A 20,195-nucleotide genomic window follows, 5' to 3' on the forward strand; every position below is an offset into this window, starting at 1 on the left:
GAAGGCTATTCCATGCATCCACTACCCTCTCAGTAAAGTAATACTTCCTGATATTATTTTTAAACCTTTGTCCTTCTAATTTTAGACTATGTCCTCTGGTTGTGGTAGTTTTTCTTCTTTTAAATATAGTCTCCTCCTTTACTGTGTTGATTCCCTTTATGTATTTAAATGTTTCTATCATATCCCCCCTGTCTCGTCTTTCCTCCAAGCTATACATGTTAAGATCCTTTAACCTTTCCTGGTAAGTTTTATCCTGTAATCCATGAACAAGTTTAGTAGCCCTTCTTTGAACTCTCTCTAAGGTATCAATATCCTTCTGAAGATATGGTCTCCAGTACTGTGTACAGTACTCCAAGTGAGGTCTCACCAGTGTTCTGTACAATGGCATGAGCACTTCCCTCTTTCTACTGCTAATACCTCTCCCTATACAACCAAGCATTCTGCTAGCATTTCCTGCTGCTCTATTACATTGTCTGCCTACCTTTAAGTCCTCAGAAATAATCACCCCTAAATCCCTTTCCTCAGATGTTGAGGTTAGGACTCTATCAAATATTCTGTACTCTGCCCTTGGGTTTTTACGTCCAAGATGCATTATCTTGCACTTATCCACATTAAATGTCAGTTGCCACAAGTCTGACCATTTTTCTAGTTTACCTAAATCATTTGCCATTTGGCTTATCCCTCCTGGAACATCAACCCTGTTACATATCTTAGTATCATCCGCAAAAAGACACACCTTACCATCAAGACCTTCTGCAATATCACTAATAAAAATATTAAAGAGAATGGGTCCAAGTACAGATCCCTGAGGTACCCCACTGGTGACAAGCCCAAGCTTCGAATATACTCCATTGACTACAACCCTCTGTTGCCTGTCACTCAGCCACTGCCTTACCCATTCAACAATATTGGAATCCAAACTCAAAGATTGCAGTTTATTGATAAGCCTTCTATGTGCAACAGTGTCAAAAGCCTTACTGAAATCTAGGTAAGCAATGTCTACTGCACCACCCTTATCTATAATTTTAGTTACCCAATCAAAAAAATCAATAAGATTAGTTTGGCATGATCTCCCTGAAGTAAACCCATGTTGTCTCTGATCTTGAAATTCATGTGTTTTTAGATGTTCAACAATCCTATCCTTTAACATGGTTTCCATCACTTTCCCCACTACTGAAGTTAGGCTTACTGGCCTATAGTTGCCCGACTCCTCCCTATTACCTTTCTTGTGAATGGGCACAACATTCGCTAACTTCCAATCTTCTGGGACTACTCCTGTTATCAATGATTGGTTAAATAAATCTGTTAATGGTTTTGCTAGTACACCACTAAGCTCTTTTAATAGCTTTGGGTGTATTCCATCAGGTCCCATTGACTTATTTGTCTTTACTTTTGACAGTTGAAATAGAACCTCTTCCTCTGTAAACTCACGTGTAATAAATGACTCATTTATCCTTTTTTTTAACAGAGGTCCCTTTCCTTCATTTTCAGCTGTAAATACCGAACAAAAATATTCATTGAGGCAGTCAGCTAGACCTTTATCCTCATCTACATACCTTCCTTCTTTTGTTTTTAATCTAACTAATCCTTGTTTTACTTTTCTTTTCTCATTTATGTATCTAAAAAAAGTTTTGTCCCCCTTTTTTACTGACTGTGCTATTTTATCTTCTGTGTGTGATTTGGAAGCTCTTATAACTTGCTTAGCCTCTTTCTGCCTAATCTTATAGGTCATTCTGTCTTCCTCACTCTGGGTTTTTTTATAATTACTAAATGCTAACTTTTTGTTTTTTACTATTTTGGCCACATCTGCGGAGTACCACAGTGGTTTCTTGAATTTTTTGCTTTTACTGACAAGCCTAATGCAATTTTCTGTTGCCTTCAGTAGTGCAGCTTTTAAATAATCCCATTTATTTTGGACTCCATTTAAGTTGCTCCAGTCTGATAATGACTCCTTTACACATATTCTAATTTTAGAAAAGTCTGTTTTTCTAAAGTCTAAAACTTTTGTTTTTGTGTGGTGTGACTCAGTCACTGTTCTTATATTAAACCACACTGACTGATGATCACTGGATCCTAAACTTTCACCTACAGTAATATCTGATACCAAATCTCCATTTGTTAACACTAAATCTAGTATGACCTCTTTACGAGTTGGCTCCTCAACGACTTGTTTTAGAGACAATCCCAGTAGGGAGTTTAGAATATGTGTGCTTCTGGCACAAGTAGATATTTTTGTTTTCCAATTCACATCAGGAAGATTAAAGTCACCCATGGTGATAACTTCCCCCTTCATTGTCATTTTAGCTATTTCTTCAACTAGTAGATTATCTAACTCTTCAATTTGTCCTGGGGGCCTATAAATCACACCTACACGAACTACTGTGTGATTACCAAATTCTAACGTAACCCAAATGGACTCTATGTTCGTCTCACTAACCTTTATTAGGCTAGATTTTATGCTATCCTTCACATACAGGGCCACCCCTCCCCCTTTCTTGCCTTCCCTGTCTTTTCTATATAAAGAGTACCCTGGTATTGCTATGTCCCAGTAATTTTTTTCATTATACCATGTCTCAGTAACAGCGACTAAATCTACACTATCAGTTGCCATTATTGCCACAAGTTCATGGATCTTATTCCCTAAACTGCGAGCATTTGTAGACATGACTCTAAGCTTATCATTTTTTAACACACTTGCTACAGGCACCTTCTGTCCTTGTTTTGGGGGACAATTGGATTGATGTTTTATCACCCTTTTGCCCCCCCCTCCTAGTTTAAATACATCTTAGCAAAACCTCTGAACTGCTCACTGAGAACATTTGTTCCCTTTTGAGAAAGATGCAAACCATCTTTTTTGTACAGTTTATTTCCATTCCAAACAGAGCTACCATGAGCAATAAAGCCAAATCCTTGCTCCCGACACCATTCACCAAGCCACAAGTTAAAGTCCCTAATACGCATCCGCCTGTCATTCTGAGTGTTATGCACAGACAGAACTTCAGAGAATGACAGTGTGGAAGCAACCTGCCGTATATCATTGGCAAAAACACTAAAAACTTCCTTAACCTCTGAAACCTCATTGCAAGCCAAGTCAGTTGTCCCTAAATGGACAAGTACATCCAATTCACCTTCCTGCTTCCTGCTTTGCTTGCTTAACACACCATATAAACATTCACAGTGCAGGTGGATACGTCTATTTCCCAAAGACAACCTCTGGATATGACGTTGAGCATGTGCACTCAACTTCTTTGGTCGACCATGGCGAGGTCTGTGCTGAGTGGAACCTGTTCTATGAAACCACTGTATGGTCTTACCCACCTTGCTGCAGCTCAGTTCTTGGCAATCTTCTTACAGCCTAGGCCATCTTTATGTAGAGCAACAATTCTTTTTTTCAGATCCTCAGAGAGTTCTTCCTGATGAGGTGCCATGTTGAACTTCCAGTGACCAGTATGAGAGAGTGTGAGAGCTATAACACCAAATTTAACACACCTTCTCCCCATTTGCACTTGAGACCTTGTAACACTAATGAGTCACATGACACCGGGGAGGGAAATTGGCTAATTGGGCCAAATTTGGACATGTCCACTTAGAGGTGTAGTCACTTTTGTTGCCAATGGTTGAAATATTAAACCATTGTCTTCTGTTTAAATATTAATGGCTGTGTGTTGAGTTATTTTGATGGGAAAGCAAATTTACACTGTTATACAGGCTGTACACTTACTACTTTACATAGTAGCAGAGTGTCATTTCTCAGTGTTGTCACATGAAAAGATATAATAAAATATTTACAAAACTGTGAGGGGTGTACTCACTTTTGTTAGATGCTGTATATGATGATTAGTAATGTCCTATTTGAGTTGTTATATAAGCCAGCAAATCTGATTTAATTCTGCACATAATATATCTGCAATTGGAATGTACAATTTCTGAACTTGACTTTACATCATTTATAAACTACTTTTAATAAATAAATGTAACACCTTGAGTCTTATATTATTAAAATAATGTGTACAATCAACACTTTAACAAATAAGCACCTCAATAAACATGCCAGACTTTTCAATTATATTTGATTATTACAGCTTTCAAGGACTGTTTACATTTTCTCATTCACTAGAGCAATATGTCTTTCTGTCATCTTGCACAGAAAATAATTGGCTTTAAATTTGAGAAAATATAAAACTATTAAAAAAAAAAAATAGAAAATATTGCACAATGTGTATGAAAAACTAGAGAAATGTAAATATCTAAAATCTTTATTAAAATCATGTATACCAATTGTCACACCTGTGTCTTGAGTCAAACGTTCTCAGACGGTGCTGGGCGCTCTCTCCCGATCCGGTAAATCCCACGCCGGACATGATGATGTTCAATGTTGTTCCGATGTTGCCAAGGACATGGATTGCTCTACCTCTCTCTCCCGGTATTCTAATCAGGTGGGGCACCCTCCCAGTACTCCTTGCCCATACAATGCGGGTCTCATTTATTTTGGCGTCACATGTGACGCAGGCCAATCAGAGGCCACATGGGACTATATGAAGCCCTTGTGACCTTTTCACATCGTCATGTCGTGGGTTTTAATAGCCCAAGAGTGCATTCTTTATTCCTTGATAGTTCTGGTATTTGAATTGGCTTTGTCGACACGTTTATTTTGAATTGTAGTATCCCTTGACTCTGTTACTCTAGTATAGCCATTGGTCTTTAAATCTTGACTTAAGCCTGTATATTCAATACCTTCTATATACATTAAGCTTGTCCACTCTAAGGTCTGATAATATGTCTTTGCTGTGTTTAGAGTTCTACGTGCTTTACTGTTTGTGAATTAGTTGAGTGAGTGCAGAACTGTATGTGCTTTTATCTCTTAATTAAAGAAGGGCGAAAGTATTTTCCCGTGGAGAGAGGGACTTAAAACTGTAAAATACAGTTGCCAAAAAGGTTCAGTTAGAAATACTCAAATTTTCATCCTGATTTTGCCCCATTTTATTTACCACATTTTAAACTTGTCCAAGGTGCACATCTGATAGTTTATAGGAAGGACATTGTGGTAACTTTGTAATGTTTCTTCCATGTTAATATAATTACAAATGGTTAAATCTTAACAAACCCCATGACTTGTTATAACATTCAATGAATGAATTGGATGTGTTTACTAGTACAGGAAATCGCTAAACTCTGATTCATTGTACTCTATTTCTAAACAAAAAACTCTGAGAAAAAAATCTCTGGTACTCATTTCTGAGTAAATTATTTTGTTCATAGTGCAGTTTTCAAGTAATCTGAAACACTTACATTATTATTAGCATGTACACATTGCCGAATTATTCCGCAACGCTATATAGTTATAGAAAGGAGATGTTAAATGTAAAGAAGGTCATGCTCAAATAAGCTTACAGTCTAATATTTGAGGTAGGGAGATACATATCAAGGGTCCTGCCTAAGGATATTTACTGGCACGGTGAGCTAGCTGGGATTTGAACCTGGATTTCCCAGGACAAAGACTGTGAAATTTTCGAAATTCAAGAACCATCTCTTAATATTCAACTAAGTGAGTATAAATATTAACTGGGAACAGACCAACAACTAGATCTTCAACACTATTAACAAAGGTTAGTGCTGGCTTAGACCTTTTTTTCTAAGACACATGATGAGAAAATCATGTTATGCAGTTCCTCAAAGCAAAAAAACATTTTCCCAAATAGGTAGAACACAACATATTTTAGGTTTTACACAAATATGGGATTATTCCCTTTTCTCTTTATTTTATTGTTGAAAATGAAATTTAGTTCTAAACTTTTGAGGAAAAGTAGTCTCCTACCCAGGACTTAGATGTAGAAGGTCTACTCATTGATGGGACAATAGTAGCAATAAATATTCTATGTACTCCCCCATTCTCCGTCATCTCAACCACCACTGTGTTTCCACCTTTAACTCCTCCCCATTCACTGCTGGCCTCTCTTGGTTCTGTCCCTTTTCAATTCTCTAATTTCTTTGATCCTTCTTTTCACCTATTCCATCCTGTTTCTCTCTCAAAATTCTCACAAGAAGAGGGCTTGTAAAAAAAATCTTTACAAATTTCTAGTAATTAAAAACGCATAGACCATGTCAGATGTAGTCTATTGTATACATATTCCACATGTTGCTTGGAAGTACATGGGAGGAAAAACTCTAGATGTTTCATTTATAATATAACACAAACTGCTTGTTTGATATTAACTATTAATTAAACTTACAATACAGCTGGTCCACTGGCTCCATGGAAAATTAGATCAGGTAATCTTGTCAATTCTTGGTTCCCACTGAGTATTCTGTTAAACATAATCAATTAGTTTAATTACAACATAAAAGTGAAAAGCATACTAGCAAAGCTGACTTTATACACTTACAGTTCGGTTAAATGGGTGCCATTTAATGCATGGTTTTGTATTTCTTCAATCCCATTTTGGTTAAGCCGTCTACAAAGAAAAAGGTAGGAAAAAGAAATGCATTTGAGCTAATATATGTTATTTATGTAGCAACAGGAGGTTAAAAACAATTTACCATTTATTCCAAGAAGATTTCACAGCAAATCATAGAAAATTATCCTTGCTAAAAATGAAGCTTTAAGTACTTACGTTTTTAACCTTTTCATGATGGTTGACTTGTCAAGACTGTCATGATATAAGAGAATTTGCCAAATTCTTTGTCACAAAGGGATTAAGAAATATTCAGTTATATTTTGGATACTGGCATAAAACAGAATCGAGAGCACTGATCTGATTATAACTGAGCCCTCCTTGTTGAGGCTAGACGTCACTCAATTCTTACTGCAATTCATCCTTCTATGACGTATCAGACCCCTGCTCACCATGCTTGTGAGTGCCATTTTTTATATATTTGTCATCAATTTAATAAGAAAACATGATTACTACATTCAGGCTCCCCTTTGTTTTTGTTCTAGTATAAATCTTTGTTTTTATTTATTTTTGTGATATCATGCAACAAGATGCAAAAAGGGTGAATCTTCAGATCTTCTCAATTGGCTAAATATACCATGGGCATCAGGTGGTGGACTAAGGTTTTCGATTTAATATTGTTGCATACGCATCCCAAGTGATTTAATATTTTGAGATAAACTTTTTAAATTATTTCTAAATATTAAAATATACAAACGTTTTATCATGTATAACAAAAATCACTCAATAATTGTCAAAACTATCAAACTATTTCAAATTTAAATTAATTTACAAAAATATTAAATCATCTGAAAAGCTTATACAACAAGAATCAATCGACGCCTATATCTGTGTAATCTAATGTATTATTGCATGTATATCTTGGATTTTTGTATGAATGCCTTCTTTGCTTGGCTTTGACCTACTATCCTCCTGTAACAGACCAAGTACACTTCTGTTTATATCTGCAGTGTGTATTGTCTAACTTTCATTGATATATACAATTAAATAATTAATGTATCCTTATATTTTTAATATTGTATTATATTCTCTGGTTTTGGTTTATGTGAGTTTGTTGGCGAATTCTTTTGGCGTAATGATAAATGTGCAGTATGGTCAAATTGAAGTGAAAGACTTTTTTTCTTATTTTTTTTCGTGCCTCTATAATAAGACATCTGTGTCTAAAAACCATTGAAAGGAACACTATAGTGTTCGGAACACAAGCATGTATTTCCGAAACTTTACTTGCATCACCTGGGAAAGGTGTTTTATCTTTTTTCCCACGCAGCACCGGTCTCACTGCAGCTTTTTCCGCCTCCAACTTGATGATCTCAGTCAATTCAATGATTTCGCATAGTAAAGTTTTTGGAGGTTATTACGTATGCGTCGCAAAATACTGCGCTGCCCCAATCGGCATTGTCTCATAGAGATGCATTCATTCAATGCATCTCTATGGGGAATGTTTAACCCCGCCCCCATTCCAGAGAGTGGAGACACTAAAAACAAGTGCTGCATACTCTGCAGCACTGGACTAAGTAGCACCTCTAGTGGCTTTCGGAGTGACTGCCACTGGAGGTGTAACTAGCCAGCATTGTAAACACTACCTTTTCTCTACATAAAGCTGAAGTGGCTTTGGTGACTATAGTGTTCCTCTAATGTTACATTATTTTAGACTGGATCTTTATACTCAACAACCAGATTGTTAATTAGGCAAACCTACTTACAATGTAATGTGAGCCAAGTGCTGGGGCATATACACACACAAACTACATTTAAATTGCATACACATATATAGCATGCATGTGTTGTCATTTTATTTAATGCGGATGAATTCTTCTCACGTACTCAGCTTAGAATGACTTCTTATGTGTGGCAAGAACAGTGCCTGTCTGCCTCAGTCAGACAGCAGATAACAATGTTTCAGTAGAAATCCACAGTTAAAAAGTCTTGTCCTTAGAATGTTTGCTGATAACACAAAAGAATGACTCACGGTAGATACAATTTAGATACACATGAGCTTTGTGTTATTTTCAATACATACTATTAGCAAAGGATACCCTTTCATTGGCAGAACATGCTACTATGTTGTAATAGAAAGGGATTAAATGCTGTTGTTTTCTCTTTGAACTGTTAATACATTGATAAATGGACATACCACGTATTGCATTGAAGTGCTACAAATTGAGTACATAAAGTACTTCAATTCTAAAAATATATTTCGGTATTAATTATCTCTGTAAGGCTAGAAAATTCTATGGAGGTCTGTCTGGTGGCAACAATGCCACATGGAAGTTGTGGCTATTACAGGAACTGCTAATTATAGATCTAGAAAAACAGGAAGGGAGACACACCAGTGGAAGAGCTCATACTTCATATTTAGAAAAAACATAATTCAGTGTACGTTGGCCAGCAGCCTTAAATGAAATGAATCTGCGGCTGATACAAATTTTAAGCAGTGGGACTTCTTCTTTGATTATATTTAATCACACTGACAGTGAGAGCATTATAATTCTAACGGAAGAACACAATTAAAATTCATTGTGCTGAAATTGTACTGAGAGTTTCTCATTTTAAATGATGCTTCTGAAAACCACATACTGTGGCTGTGCGTTATGTTCATTTAATTTCTTGTTAATATTACATGTTACGGGTGCATTGCTTGAAATTATATTTACGCAAAATGCTTTACAAATCAAGGAAATATGTTTTTTCAACCCACTCATGAGTCTGTGCAAGCAACGTGGACAGAACCTTGTCTTATATAGCAGATATTAGAGCACTCTTGTCATTCCCATGTATGAGAAAATATTATTTACATAGCCAAAGGATTGAGAAAATAGATACACAGATGGATCGGTAGATATCACAGACAGACAAACAGACAGAACGACAGATATAAAGATAGGCAGACAAAGGTTAAAAATACTTGGCTAAATTAATACAGTAAAAGAATATCAAAATATGGACAAGTGCTAAGACGTTCTAAAGCAGGTTAACTAAAGGCAGCAAACACTAGGTGTAAGAACCCCTCTATATCCCAACAAAATGGGATAAAACTAAAAAAGATACAAGAAATAGGTTGCACCAAATTAAAGCAGTAAAATCAGGCAAAATATAAATGACAGTAGCAGTGGCGTACTAAGGGGGGGGCGGGGGGGGCGGTCCGCCCCGGGTGCCATCAGGTAGGGGGGTGCCACCAGGGCTGGCCAGGCTTGCTATTCTGTGGGCTGTGTGGCTGCACCGGGTGCCGTAGCAGCAGGGCGCCGGGCAGCCGACACAGCTCACAAGCAGGGGCTGGAAGCAGGAAACCTGCACGGAGATTTGGGGGCGGAGCTAAAACCGGCCGTGGGGGCGGAGCCAAGCCGGATGCGGGGGCGGAGCTAAATGCAGCCTCATACTGCTGCACACAGAGAGAGGGGAAGCAGGAAGGAGTCCCTGCTTCCCCAACTACAGCACAGGAGGGACTGGATCCACTCCTACTCCAGCCCAAGCTTACTGCAAGTGAGAGAGTGTGTGCTGTGTGTAACTGTGATTGTGACTGTCTGACTGTGTGTGAGTGTGTAACTGTGATTGTGACTGTCTTTGACTGTGTGTGCTGTGTGTAACTGTGATTGTGACTGTCTTTGACTGTGTGTGCTGTGTGTAACTGTGATTGTGACTGTCTTTGACTGTGTGTGAGTGTGTAATTGTGATTGTGACTGTCTTTGACTGTGTGTGAGTGTGTAACTGTGATTGTGACTGTCTTTGACTGTGTGTGCTGTGTGTAACTGTGATTGTGACTGTCTTTGACTGTGTGTGCTGTGTGTAACTGTGATTGTGACTGTCTTTGACTGTGTGTGCTGTGTGTAACTGTGATTGTGACTGTCTTTGACTGTGTGTGCTGTGTGTAACTGTGATTGTGACTGTCTTTGACTGTGTGTGAGTGTGTAATTGTGATTGTGACTGTCTTTGACTGTGTGTGAGTGTGTAACTGTGATTGTGAGTGACCGTCTTTGATTGTGTGTGTGTGACTGTCTGTGATTATGTTGTGTGTATGTGTGACTGTCTGCCTCTGATTGTGTGTGTGACTGTCTGTGACTGTGTGTGTGTGTGTGCCACTGTGTGTGTGACTGTCTGACTGTGATTGTCTGTGTGACTGTGTGTGACTGTCTGCCTGTGATTGTGTGTGTGTGTGTGCGCGTGCGTGCGTGTGTGTGTGAGTGACTGTCTGTGACTGTGTGTGTGCGTGTGTGTGTGAGTGACTGTCTGTGACTGTGTTGTGTGTATGTGTGACTGTCTGCCTGTGATTGTGGGTGTGACTGTCTGTGAATCTGTGTGTGTATGTGTGACTGTCTGCCTGTGTGATTGCCTGCGTGTTTGACTGTGCCTGTAACTGTGTGTGAGTGACTGTGTCTGACGGTCTTCGCCCTGCAGTGAGCCGGCAGCCAGGATATGATGTCATCGCGGCCTCGGCATCATTACAGGGCGTGCGATGGACCTGTGCAGAAAGAGCACAGAGATCCCAGCAGCAACCACTGACCACCAGGGACTGAGGATCCACTCCAGCCCTTCTAGAGCAAGGTAGGGAGGCAGGGTGGACCTCTTAATGATTAAATGTGTGTATGTATGTAATATTTGTGTGTGTGTATGTGATTGTGGGTCAGTGATTGTGTTTGTGTAAATCTGTGATTATGTGTGATTGTGTGTATCTCTGCGTATGTGTTTAGTAGATAGCTCCCTTATTTCCTGTCCTTAAATATTGCAATCCCACATAAGGATAAAAAATAAGGGATTTATCTGCTAAACAACTGAAAATAAGAAAAGGGCATTTTTTTATCCTTTATCTGTTTAGTAGATCATTCCCTGAATTGGTGCCCGTATGTGAGATTTCCATATTTAAAGATACCAAATGAGGGTGCTGTTTAGCAGATAGCACCTTATTTGGTGTCCTTAAATATGGCAATCCCACAAAGGATAGCAAATAGAGGAGTTATCTGCTAAACAAAGATTGCAATTAAGAGGTGTCAGCCAGCCCACAACAAGAAATCTGGGTGGCTAATGTGAATAATATGCAAATGTGTAGTCAGATGCCAGCATGCAGAACACAGCATGCTGGCATCAGACAGCCAATGGCAGCATATTACCCCATCCCCTAGTGAGAAGTTTTACTGCTCCCCCTCCCCCTCCTGTTTTGACTGTGGTATCTTATGTGCCCCCCCATATATATTGTTCCTAGAGTCGCCACGATGTCTGCATGTGTGTCAATGTGTATCTGTGTGTGACTGTGTTTTGTGTATATGTATCTGCATGTGTGTATGTCCGTGTATGTGTATATGTGCAGACATCTAACAATCTAAGCCAACACTACACACAAATACACTCATGAATTTCAACGTCAACACTACATACACACCCCACCATTATATATAACCATACCACTGCATTCAAATACCACACAACACACAAATGCATGCTTGCATTCAAACGCCAACACTACATACAAACACACCGCTACATTCACTCACATATACTCCATACAAAAACATGCATACATTCAAACACACAAACACTGCTTAGTGCTAAATACATAAAAAAAAATTGGTTGTTTTTATATTTAAATTTGGGGGGGGGGGGGGGGGGCAGGGGGGGTGCCAAAAATAGGACCCGCCCCGGGTGCCAAATGCTCTAGGTACGCCCCTGGACAGTAGGAAATCAAAGATAAAATTGATATAGTCCAAATGTTATTCTAATGGCCTGAATTCTTATGAAGTTGGGTCTGTTCTCGTAAAGTGCGTGTGAAAAGAAGAAAAAATGTATACTGATAGTGTAGTATGTAGTATAATGTAGTGTAGTATGTCACAAACAACAAAGTGCGTAAGTGCCCACTCACGTGTAATATAGCTATCATACAAGTTCTGGCAGTGACTATGTGTAGTGGCGTAATCCCCACTAATGGACATGGACGTAGATATGCTCTCTCCTTTGAATCACAATGAAATATGTAAAGACAAAATAACATCCAGTAGTGTAATATTGTAAGCTTAAAGTGAATGAAGTGACAATAAAAAAGAAAATGCACTCATAAGTGTAGAGCTATTATTAAAGCTCAAATCTGCAGTCATGAGGTGGCACCACCCCCACCTTGGGATTTAATTGGTTCACAACTTCTTCAACAGCCTTCACATATATGGAAGAAAAAAAAAACTGTGCTCGCTGTATATGGGTATATTGGAAGAGGGATAAAAACATACTTACATTTTTCGGGGCAGATAAATTGCTTTAGTTTGACAGCATAGATGGTACAATCCCCTTTGAGTATTAGATGGTAGAATTCCAAAGTAGTATGTTGCCAAGTCAAGGCAAAACAATACAGTATGTGTTGAATTGCTTGGGTACTTTCATAATGGCCCTTTAATTTAGTACCTGAGCTCCGAGTGTGTTCCACCAAAGAGCAAGCAGATTTTTATTCTCCCTGCTCTTCCTAAGATGTAGAACCCTTGCTCACTGTGCCTAGAGGGGTATTGGCTATATCTCACTGACGAGGCCTAAAAAGGCTGAAGTGATTGTCAGGAGTTGCCTGTATCTCTCGTGCAGATGGAGCCAGCTGCCTTTTGGTGGGATCAGTAAGATATGCAATAGTTTAGGTTCTCTCTGTAATGGTAAAAGATGAGCTAAACCCAACTTGAGATCTGAGCAGGGACCCACCAAAGGGCAAGTTATTAGAGCTGTTGTCTGTTCTCAGTATTCTTTTGCACACTGTTTTTTTTGTTTTTTTTTACCCTGAGCTCTAAGAGGATACAGGTAAGTTTTTGAAAAATTTAAACTGAGCACACAGTGCACAATTAATGACAGTAGTACTGAACATCAGATAAAGTTAAAAATGACCATCATTTTAGAGTCCAATATTAGTTAATGTAACAATTTAATTATGTTATGTTAAAGGAACACTATAAGGTCAGGAACACAAACATGTGTTCCTGACCCTATAGTGTTAAAACCACCATCTAGCCCCGCTGGGCCCATCATGCCTCCATAAATATATCAAAATCTTACTGTATTCAAGCTTTAAGCTGTAACTCTGCATGATGTTTGCCTCAGAAAAACAAGCTGTCTGCTGACATCATCAGAAGTGGTAGCCTGATCCAATCACAGTGCTTCCCCATAGGATTGGCTCAGACTGACAAAGATGCAGATCAGGGGCAGAGCCAGCACAATTCAAACAGCCCTGGTCAATCAGCATCTCCTCATAGAGATTAATTGAATCAATGCATCTCTATGAGGAAAGTTCAGCGTCTGCATGCAGAGGGAGGAGATACTGAATGTTTGGATGCATTTTAGGCAGCCATGACCCAGGAATGATCTCTAACAGCCATCTGAGGAGTGGCCAGTGAAGTTATCACTTGGCTGTCATGTAAACACTGCATTTTATCTGAAAAGACAGTGTTTACAGCAAAAAACCTGAAGGTAATGATTCTATTCAACAGAACAAATTCAATAAACTGTAGTTGTTCTGGTGTCCCTTTACGGTAATGTAATGTTAAGGTAATGTAAGGCATGTTAATGTTGTACTAACGGTATAGTGGATACCATCTAAGATATAAAGTAGAATAGCTTAGATTGTATTCATTTACTTTCATAGACTAAATTAGGGAAAAAAAATTGTTAAAAAAACAGCAAAGAAGTACTTCATTTAACTTTTATTCTGGCGTTTATATTTTGGAAGCTTTTTATTTAGTCCTTCCAGAGATTTATGTTTATTTGCATTTATTTATTATTTATATTGATATATTACCTTTTAATCTTGTAACATCTCCCCTCCATATTCCTTATCACATCCGTCAACATGCATGCTCCTCCTCCTCCCATTTACACCCAAAACATTCTGCCACTCCTTTTTCTTTTTATACACTGCTATTTACATCCATGATTCATCTTTAGAATTGTCTATGTTTTTTAACCATTTAAACTTTAAACATACTTAAAAATAAAAATAAAAAATCGACCTGATAAATTCAGGTTGCATGGGGCCCCACCATGTTCCTATGATCCGTCCCTATCCCCTCTCCCAACTTTAAAAAAAATAATGTATCCATTTGCAAGTGGTGGAGAGTTGTGCTTCGTTTGTTCTCATTGATTGTCATTTGTTATGTTAGTTGTTATTAAACTTCCAATTTACTCATCAGAGAAATTGAATGTTCTACATGTGATATCATCACACAAATATTTTGAATGTATTCACGCTCGTTATCATACTTGTTGTCTCTATATTTCTATATCGCTAATTTGGAATTGGATTGGCTTAACTATTTTCTAAACTGCATTGCTCATTTGTTACTAATATAAAAAAGCGGATTTTTTAAATAATCATCCATGACGATTTAAAAAAAAAAATCCCAACTACCAGTTTACTTTTCAACTAGATACAGGATTCCTTTTAAAGCATGTTCGAAATCCCAACAAAGTATACATTGATTGTTCTTTTTTCATTTTCAAGTGCCTTCTTGTCTCCAAGAAAAATATACTGATATTTCTCAAAATGTCAAGTACTTTAAGTGGTATTCCTTAAAGCATGCACTGATATTTCTTTTATTTTCAAGTACCAATGATTTATTTTCAAGTATCTTATTATTACCCAACACGATGATACATTCCTATATTTATGGCTTAGTTAACCCTACCAGCGATAGAACCTGTGGCTTTGCTGTTCTTTTGCATGATCACATGCATGATTTAATGTTCCTAAGGGAATTAGTAAAGACTCTCTTTAGCCTTTTTGTTATACAATAACTACAATATTAGAGTGTTCATTAATTAACACGAATGAGATCAAAAATACCTATTATGAATTAATTGAGAGAGGAAAAACAGATGAGGCTTTGAATTCGAGGGAATATACATTTTTAAAAGTACAACACCCCAAAATCCCGGTCTTTTATTACCTTCCCAAGATCCATAAGGATAAGGATAGACCACCCGGTAGACCCATTGTCTCGGGGATAGGATCCATCTCGAGCAGGTTGTCACAATACATTGACAAATGTTTACAACCCATTGTCAGCACCTGCCCGAGTTATTTGAGAGATACTATCAATATTTTACAGATTATCCAACAGATCACTTGGGACACAGATTATTATCTTGTGACATCAGATGTCAGTTCGCTATATACAATCATTTCCCACACTAAGGGATGTAGAGCAACAAGACACTTTTTGGAACATTCAAATACATTTTCCAATAATCAGGTCAATTTTATCGTTGAAGGGATAGAGTGGATCCTAACGAATAATTACTTTTGGTTTGGTGACCTGTTTTACTTGCAAACATGTGGAACGACGATGGGTACGAGGTTTGCGCCCAGCAATGCAAACCTGTTCATGTCATATTGGGAACAGGAGTTATTTTACAATAACCATAGATGGGACACAAACCTCGTTACCTATCATCGTTACATTGACAATATATTTTTTATTTGGAAGGGTGATGAATTGTCTCTCAGTACTTTTTTTAACCCATTTGAACACAAATGATTGGAGGATTAAGCTCACTAGTCACTTTAGCAAAACCTCGATTGAATTTTTAGATCTCAATATATATGTGGAAGAGAATGTTCTCAAATCTTGCACCTTCTTTAAAAAGGCGGACATCAATAGCTATATAGGGGAGAAGAGTTGTCATTTCTCCCCTTGACTATTGAACGCCCCCAAAGCACAGTTGTTGAGAATTAAATGTAACTGCACAGATAGTACAAAATTTCAAGAACAATCTATTAAAATACTCAATGACTTTAGAGAAAAAGGATATAGTAATGAATTGTTAGTGAAAGCTTATGAGGAGGTAGAAATTAAAAACAGAAACAATCTACTTATATATAAAGATAAAAAAAACGAATACACAACACCAGAATTTTAACTTTATTTGTGATTTTAATTGTAACAGTAAACAACTCAAGAAAATAATCAGAAAATATTGGCCAATTTTAAAAAACGATCCTGTCCTTCATTTTTTACTTCCTGACACACCTATGATAACATATAGGGGTGCACACAATTTGAGCAGTAGTTTATTACACAACCATTTATCATCGCAAAAAAACACTGCAAAATCATCTTTTTTCAATGAGACAAATGGATTTTATGGGTGTGGCTCTTGTGGAGCTTGTAAGAATACCCAAAGCTCGAAACGAGTGATAAAGGAATTCGATCATCCCAGAGATATTAGAAAAAAGTTTAAAATTAAACAACTAATTACTTGTCATTCCACAAGAGTCATATATAAAATCACCTGCCCATGTAAGTTAACGTATATAGGAAGAACTATTAGAACATTGAACACACAAATTCAAGAACATATAAGAACTATAAACAATGGTTTTAAAAAACATAGTGTCTCTATGCATTTTAAAGAAAAATATAATTGTGACCCCCGCTTTATGGAATTCATGAGAGTCTCTGTAAATTGGAGGGGGGGCGATCTAATTAAGAACATAGGACAAACAGAGATGAAATGGATTTTTAATTTGGACACAATGCAACCTCATGGACTGAATGATGACTTCGAAATTTGCCATTTTTTATAGTGTTATTACTATCACTTTTTAATATATATATATATATATATATATATATATATATATATATATATGTTTTAGCCCCATTTATATATATTTTAGCTACTATTTTAATTATTTTATATTATATATTTTTATATATATATTTTATATATATATATTTTTATATATATATATATGTATATATATATATATATATATATATATTCTTTATATGTACGAAGTCATCATTTCAAGCCTCATATACTGCACTTTCTTTATCCATTATGTAATGATATCAGCATATAGGATTTATTCATTAATTTGCTATATGTATACAAGATGTCATTTTTTGAACAATCTTCTATTTATGGATAATGTATAATTTCTTTTTCCATTTTTTGTTATGACTATGTTCTTTGGAGAACTAATAACATCTAGGAATACCCTCTGACACTGGACTAATATCGGACTATGTATGGACATTGATTTCCAACACATTGCCCTCAAGAAAAATGGCGGATTTTTATCATGAGAATTAAAACGCCCACGTCATGACTGGAAGCCGGAGGGGACATTCCGGACATTTCAGACAAGCGCAATACTTTTCGGAAACATCACTGATGTGGGACGGACTTATACGAAGGGTTTACTTTCGCGTGTGATGTCACACGCACGAGCCGTCATGCGTGATGACCTCACGATGTCAGGAATATTATCAGCAGCTGAGTCTCTACACTCCCACCAACATGAGCGCCGTGATTGGATGTATCACGGATGCCATCCTCCAATTAACTCCCATTAGGGGATATTTAAAACTTGTACTGGCAGCATTTCTATACCAATTGATAAAGCCGAATCACACAGGCAAAACGCGTCTTGGACCAAGCACTAGCACTTGAGTATATTGATTTTATTGTTTTAAAGCTATATTTACAATAAATGTTATATTTTCTATTCAAGTGGACTAGTGTTATATGTATGCTGCTGTAAAGAAGGGCTGTGTCACTCTATATTTGACACTACATCTGCATACTTGGAGCCCAGTTATTGGCTCCTGACAAGGTGAGAAGCTAATTGTTATCCATACCTGACAATCTATTATACCAAGGATTTCTGCACCAGGGTTAGCATTGCTTCCCTGTTTTCTGTTTTTGTCTCCATCTTGAGGTTTTCTACCTACCATGGATGTATAATGACCTACCTATTATCTACCTATATCTCCTGAGAATTCCAGGAGTAAGTGTTTACTTTATTGTTAAAGCGCTCCACATTTTGCACTATTTGGCATGCATTTGCACAATAGCGTTTTTTTGTACACATTTGATTGCTAGTAGGTTGGAGAGTTCCTACTTTTGGTGTGTGAGCTACTACCACTTTGTTGTGTATTGTACTGCAATCTATTCCATTTAAGCTCCTTTTTCCACAGAACAATCTTTTTATTTTACTACATTGTTCATTAATTAACTCCACTATCATATTTAGAAAATTAGACAGTGCTTAATGGCCATAAATTTTATAGTCAATGTAGTTTATATTGAAATTGATGGGCCGAATACAAGTAAACTACGTCATACAAACATACACAATGTTGAGATGACAATGGAAGAATAATATTAGACAACGGAAGTACCAATACATATTGCATAACCCACTAGGCACATTATCAGTTTCGCAATACACCTACAATACAGTAAAGGAGTGAACACCCCTTTATAATAAAAAAAACGGGGAAAACAAAGAATACAAAAACAGCTGTAGCTTATTTGGAATTACTACTGCCCTCTTGAGGTCCATGTGAATAGTGAGCCATAAATTATATCATTATGAGTCATAAATAAATATATAAACTTATCTCCAAATGGTCCCTAATATCTGCACACTCAGACCTTCTACTGCACACCAATCTTCTCAGAAAAGGTACATTTATTAAAAAAAAAACAAAAAAACGGAAATACAAGCAAAAAATTGCCTAGAACAGTCCTTATATGTGCCAGTCCAATATTATATAGTATGTGAAGGTTGACAACAACATGCTCTGTGATCCTAGCCTGTCATAATATGCAGTAAATCCCACCGCAAAAAAAAATATGTCAAAAGTAAAACAGAAGCTTGGAATAAATGATAGAAGAACGGCACCTGTAAGAAGGGGGAAGAACAACATAGAAGTGACCCAAGGAAGGTCCGAAAGGCCCGGAATGCATTTTTTACTCCTGGCACTGCGCTTTATCAACAGCTGCCGCAATCTGCTTGTTCGATTGCTTAGTTGATAAATAAATATATACTTACATTGCAATATGTTCTGTGCTGAGTCCGACAAATGAGTTTTTTTCGATTTTCTTGATATTAATATTGTCTTGAATTTCCCTAAAACATAAACAATGTGTTTATATTAAAATATTATATTATTACAATAAATAATATAAAAATATTTAAATGCTTGCAATTGTTGGCAATGTCACCTTACGTAATAACAATATAAAAAATGACAACTCTATACAAAAACCTTGTTAGGGTAGTTTTGGGACATCTTTGTAGATTTAAAATCACATTTTTTTTGGAATATGTTTGAAATATCTTCAAAATGTATTTAGTATTACATAAATGCTGACTAACTTGTTAAAGTAACAAGACCATATGTATACATTTTGTTTTCTGTTTTGGTATGTTCAGAATAATCTATCTGGATTGAATGGGATTTAACTTTTACGCAGAATAATGAGTGAATTAATTTATTTATACTTCAAGCATAGCCTTGACAGTAAGCGCCAACCATGCAAAACCATTGTAACTCACTATAGGTCAAGCATGTCAAACTCAAAGGATAAGATGGGCCAAATAAACAAGGTTTACGTTTATGTGGGTCGCAAAAACAAACATACTTCAGTTTCCATAGAAACATAGGTTTATTTAGAAAGCTACAGTATAAAAAATGGACGTCCTCACACTCGTAGGGCTTCAAAATAAACAAAAGAGCAAGTATATTTTAAGAAATGCATTTTCATATAAATACCCCTCCTCCCTCTACTCATCCACTCCCCCATACACTGCCCCCTTCATCCGATCTAATACATTGCCCCTTAATCTAATACACTGCCCTTCTCACTCCACTCTAATTGAATAGACTGGCCCCACTCCCACCACTCTATTTTAATACACTGCCCTCCATCCCCCCAATTTAACACACTGCCCCCCACCACTCTGATACACTGGTCCCCTCCCTCCCTCTAATAAAT

At 37.1% G+C, this 20,195-nt stretch overlaps 1 protein-coding gene across 3 annotated transcripts in view; it reads right to left on the bottom strand.

The window, feature by feature from the left end:
* FSHR (follicle stimulating hormone receptor) overlaps positions 1 to 20,195 on the bottom strand; it is a 215,552-nt gene that overhangs the window by 40,456 nt on the left and 154,901 nt on the right. For all 3 annotated transcript variants that reach the window (XM_063441480.1, XM_063441479.1, XM_063441478.1), the window contains 3 exons: positions 19,249 to 19,326; positions 6,384 to 6,452; positions 6,231 to 6,305 (listed from right to left, as the gene is read on the bottom strand). In XM_063441480.1, coding sequence (XP_063297550.1) covers positions 6,231 to 6,305; positions 6,384 to 6,452; positions 19,249 to 19,326 — 222 coding nt within the window. The remainder of the gene's footprint in view (positions 1 to 6,230; positions 6,306 to 6,383; positions 6,453 to 19,248; positions 19,327 to 20,195) is intronic.

Source organism: Pelobates fuscus, chromosome 2 (assembly GCF_036172605.1).
Source record: "Pelobates fuscus isolate aPelFus1 chromosome 2, aPelFus1.pri, whole genome shotgun sequence".
NCBI classification, from domain to species: Eukaryota; Metazoa; Chordata; class Amphibia; order Anura; family Pelobatidae; genus Pelobates; species Pelobates fuscus.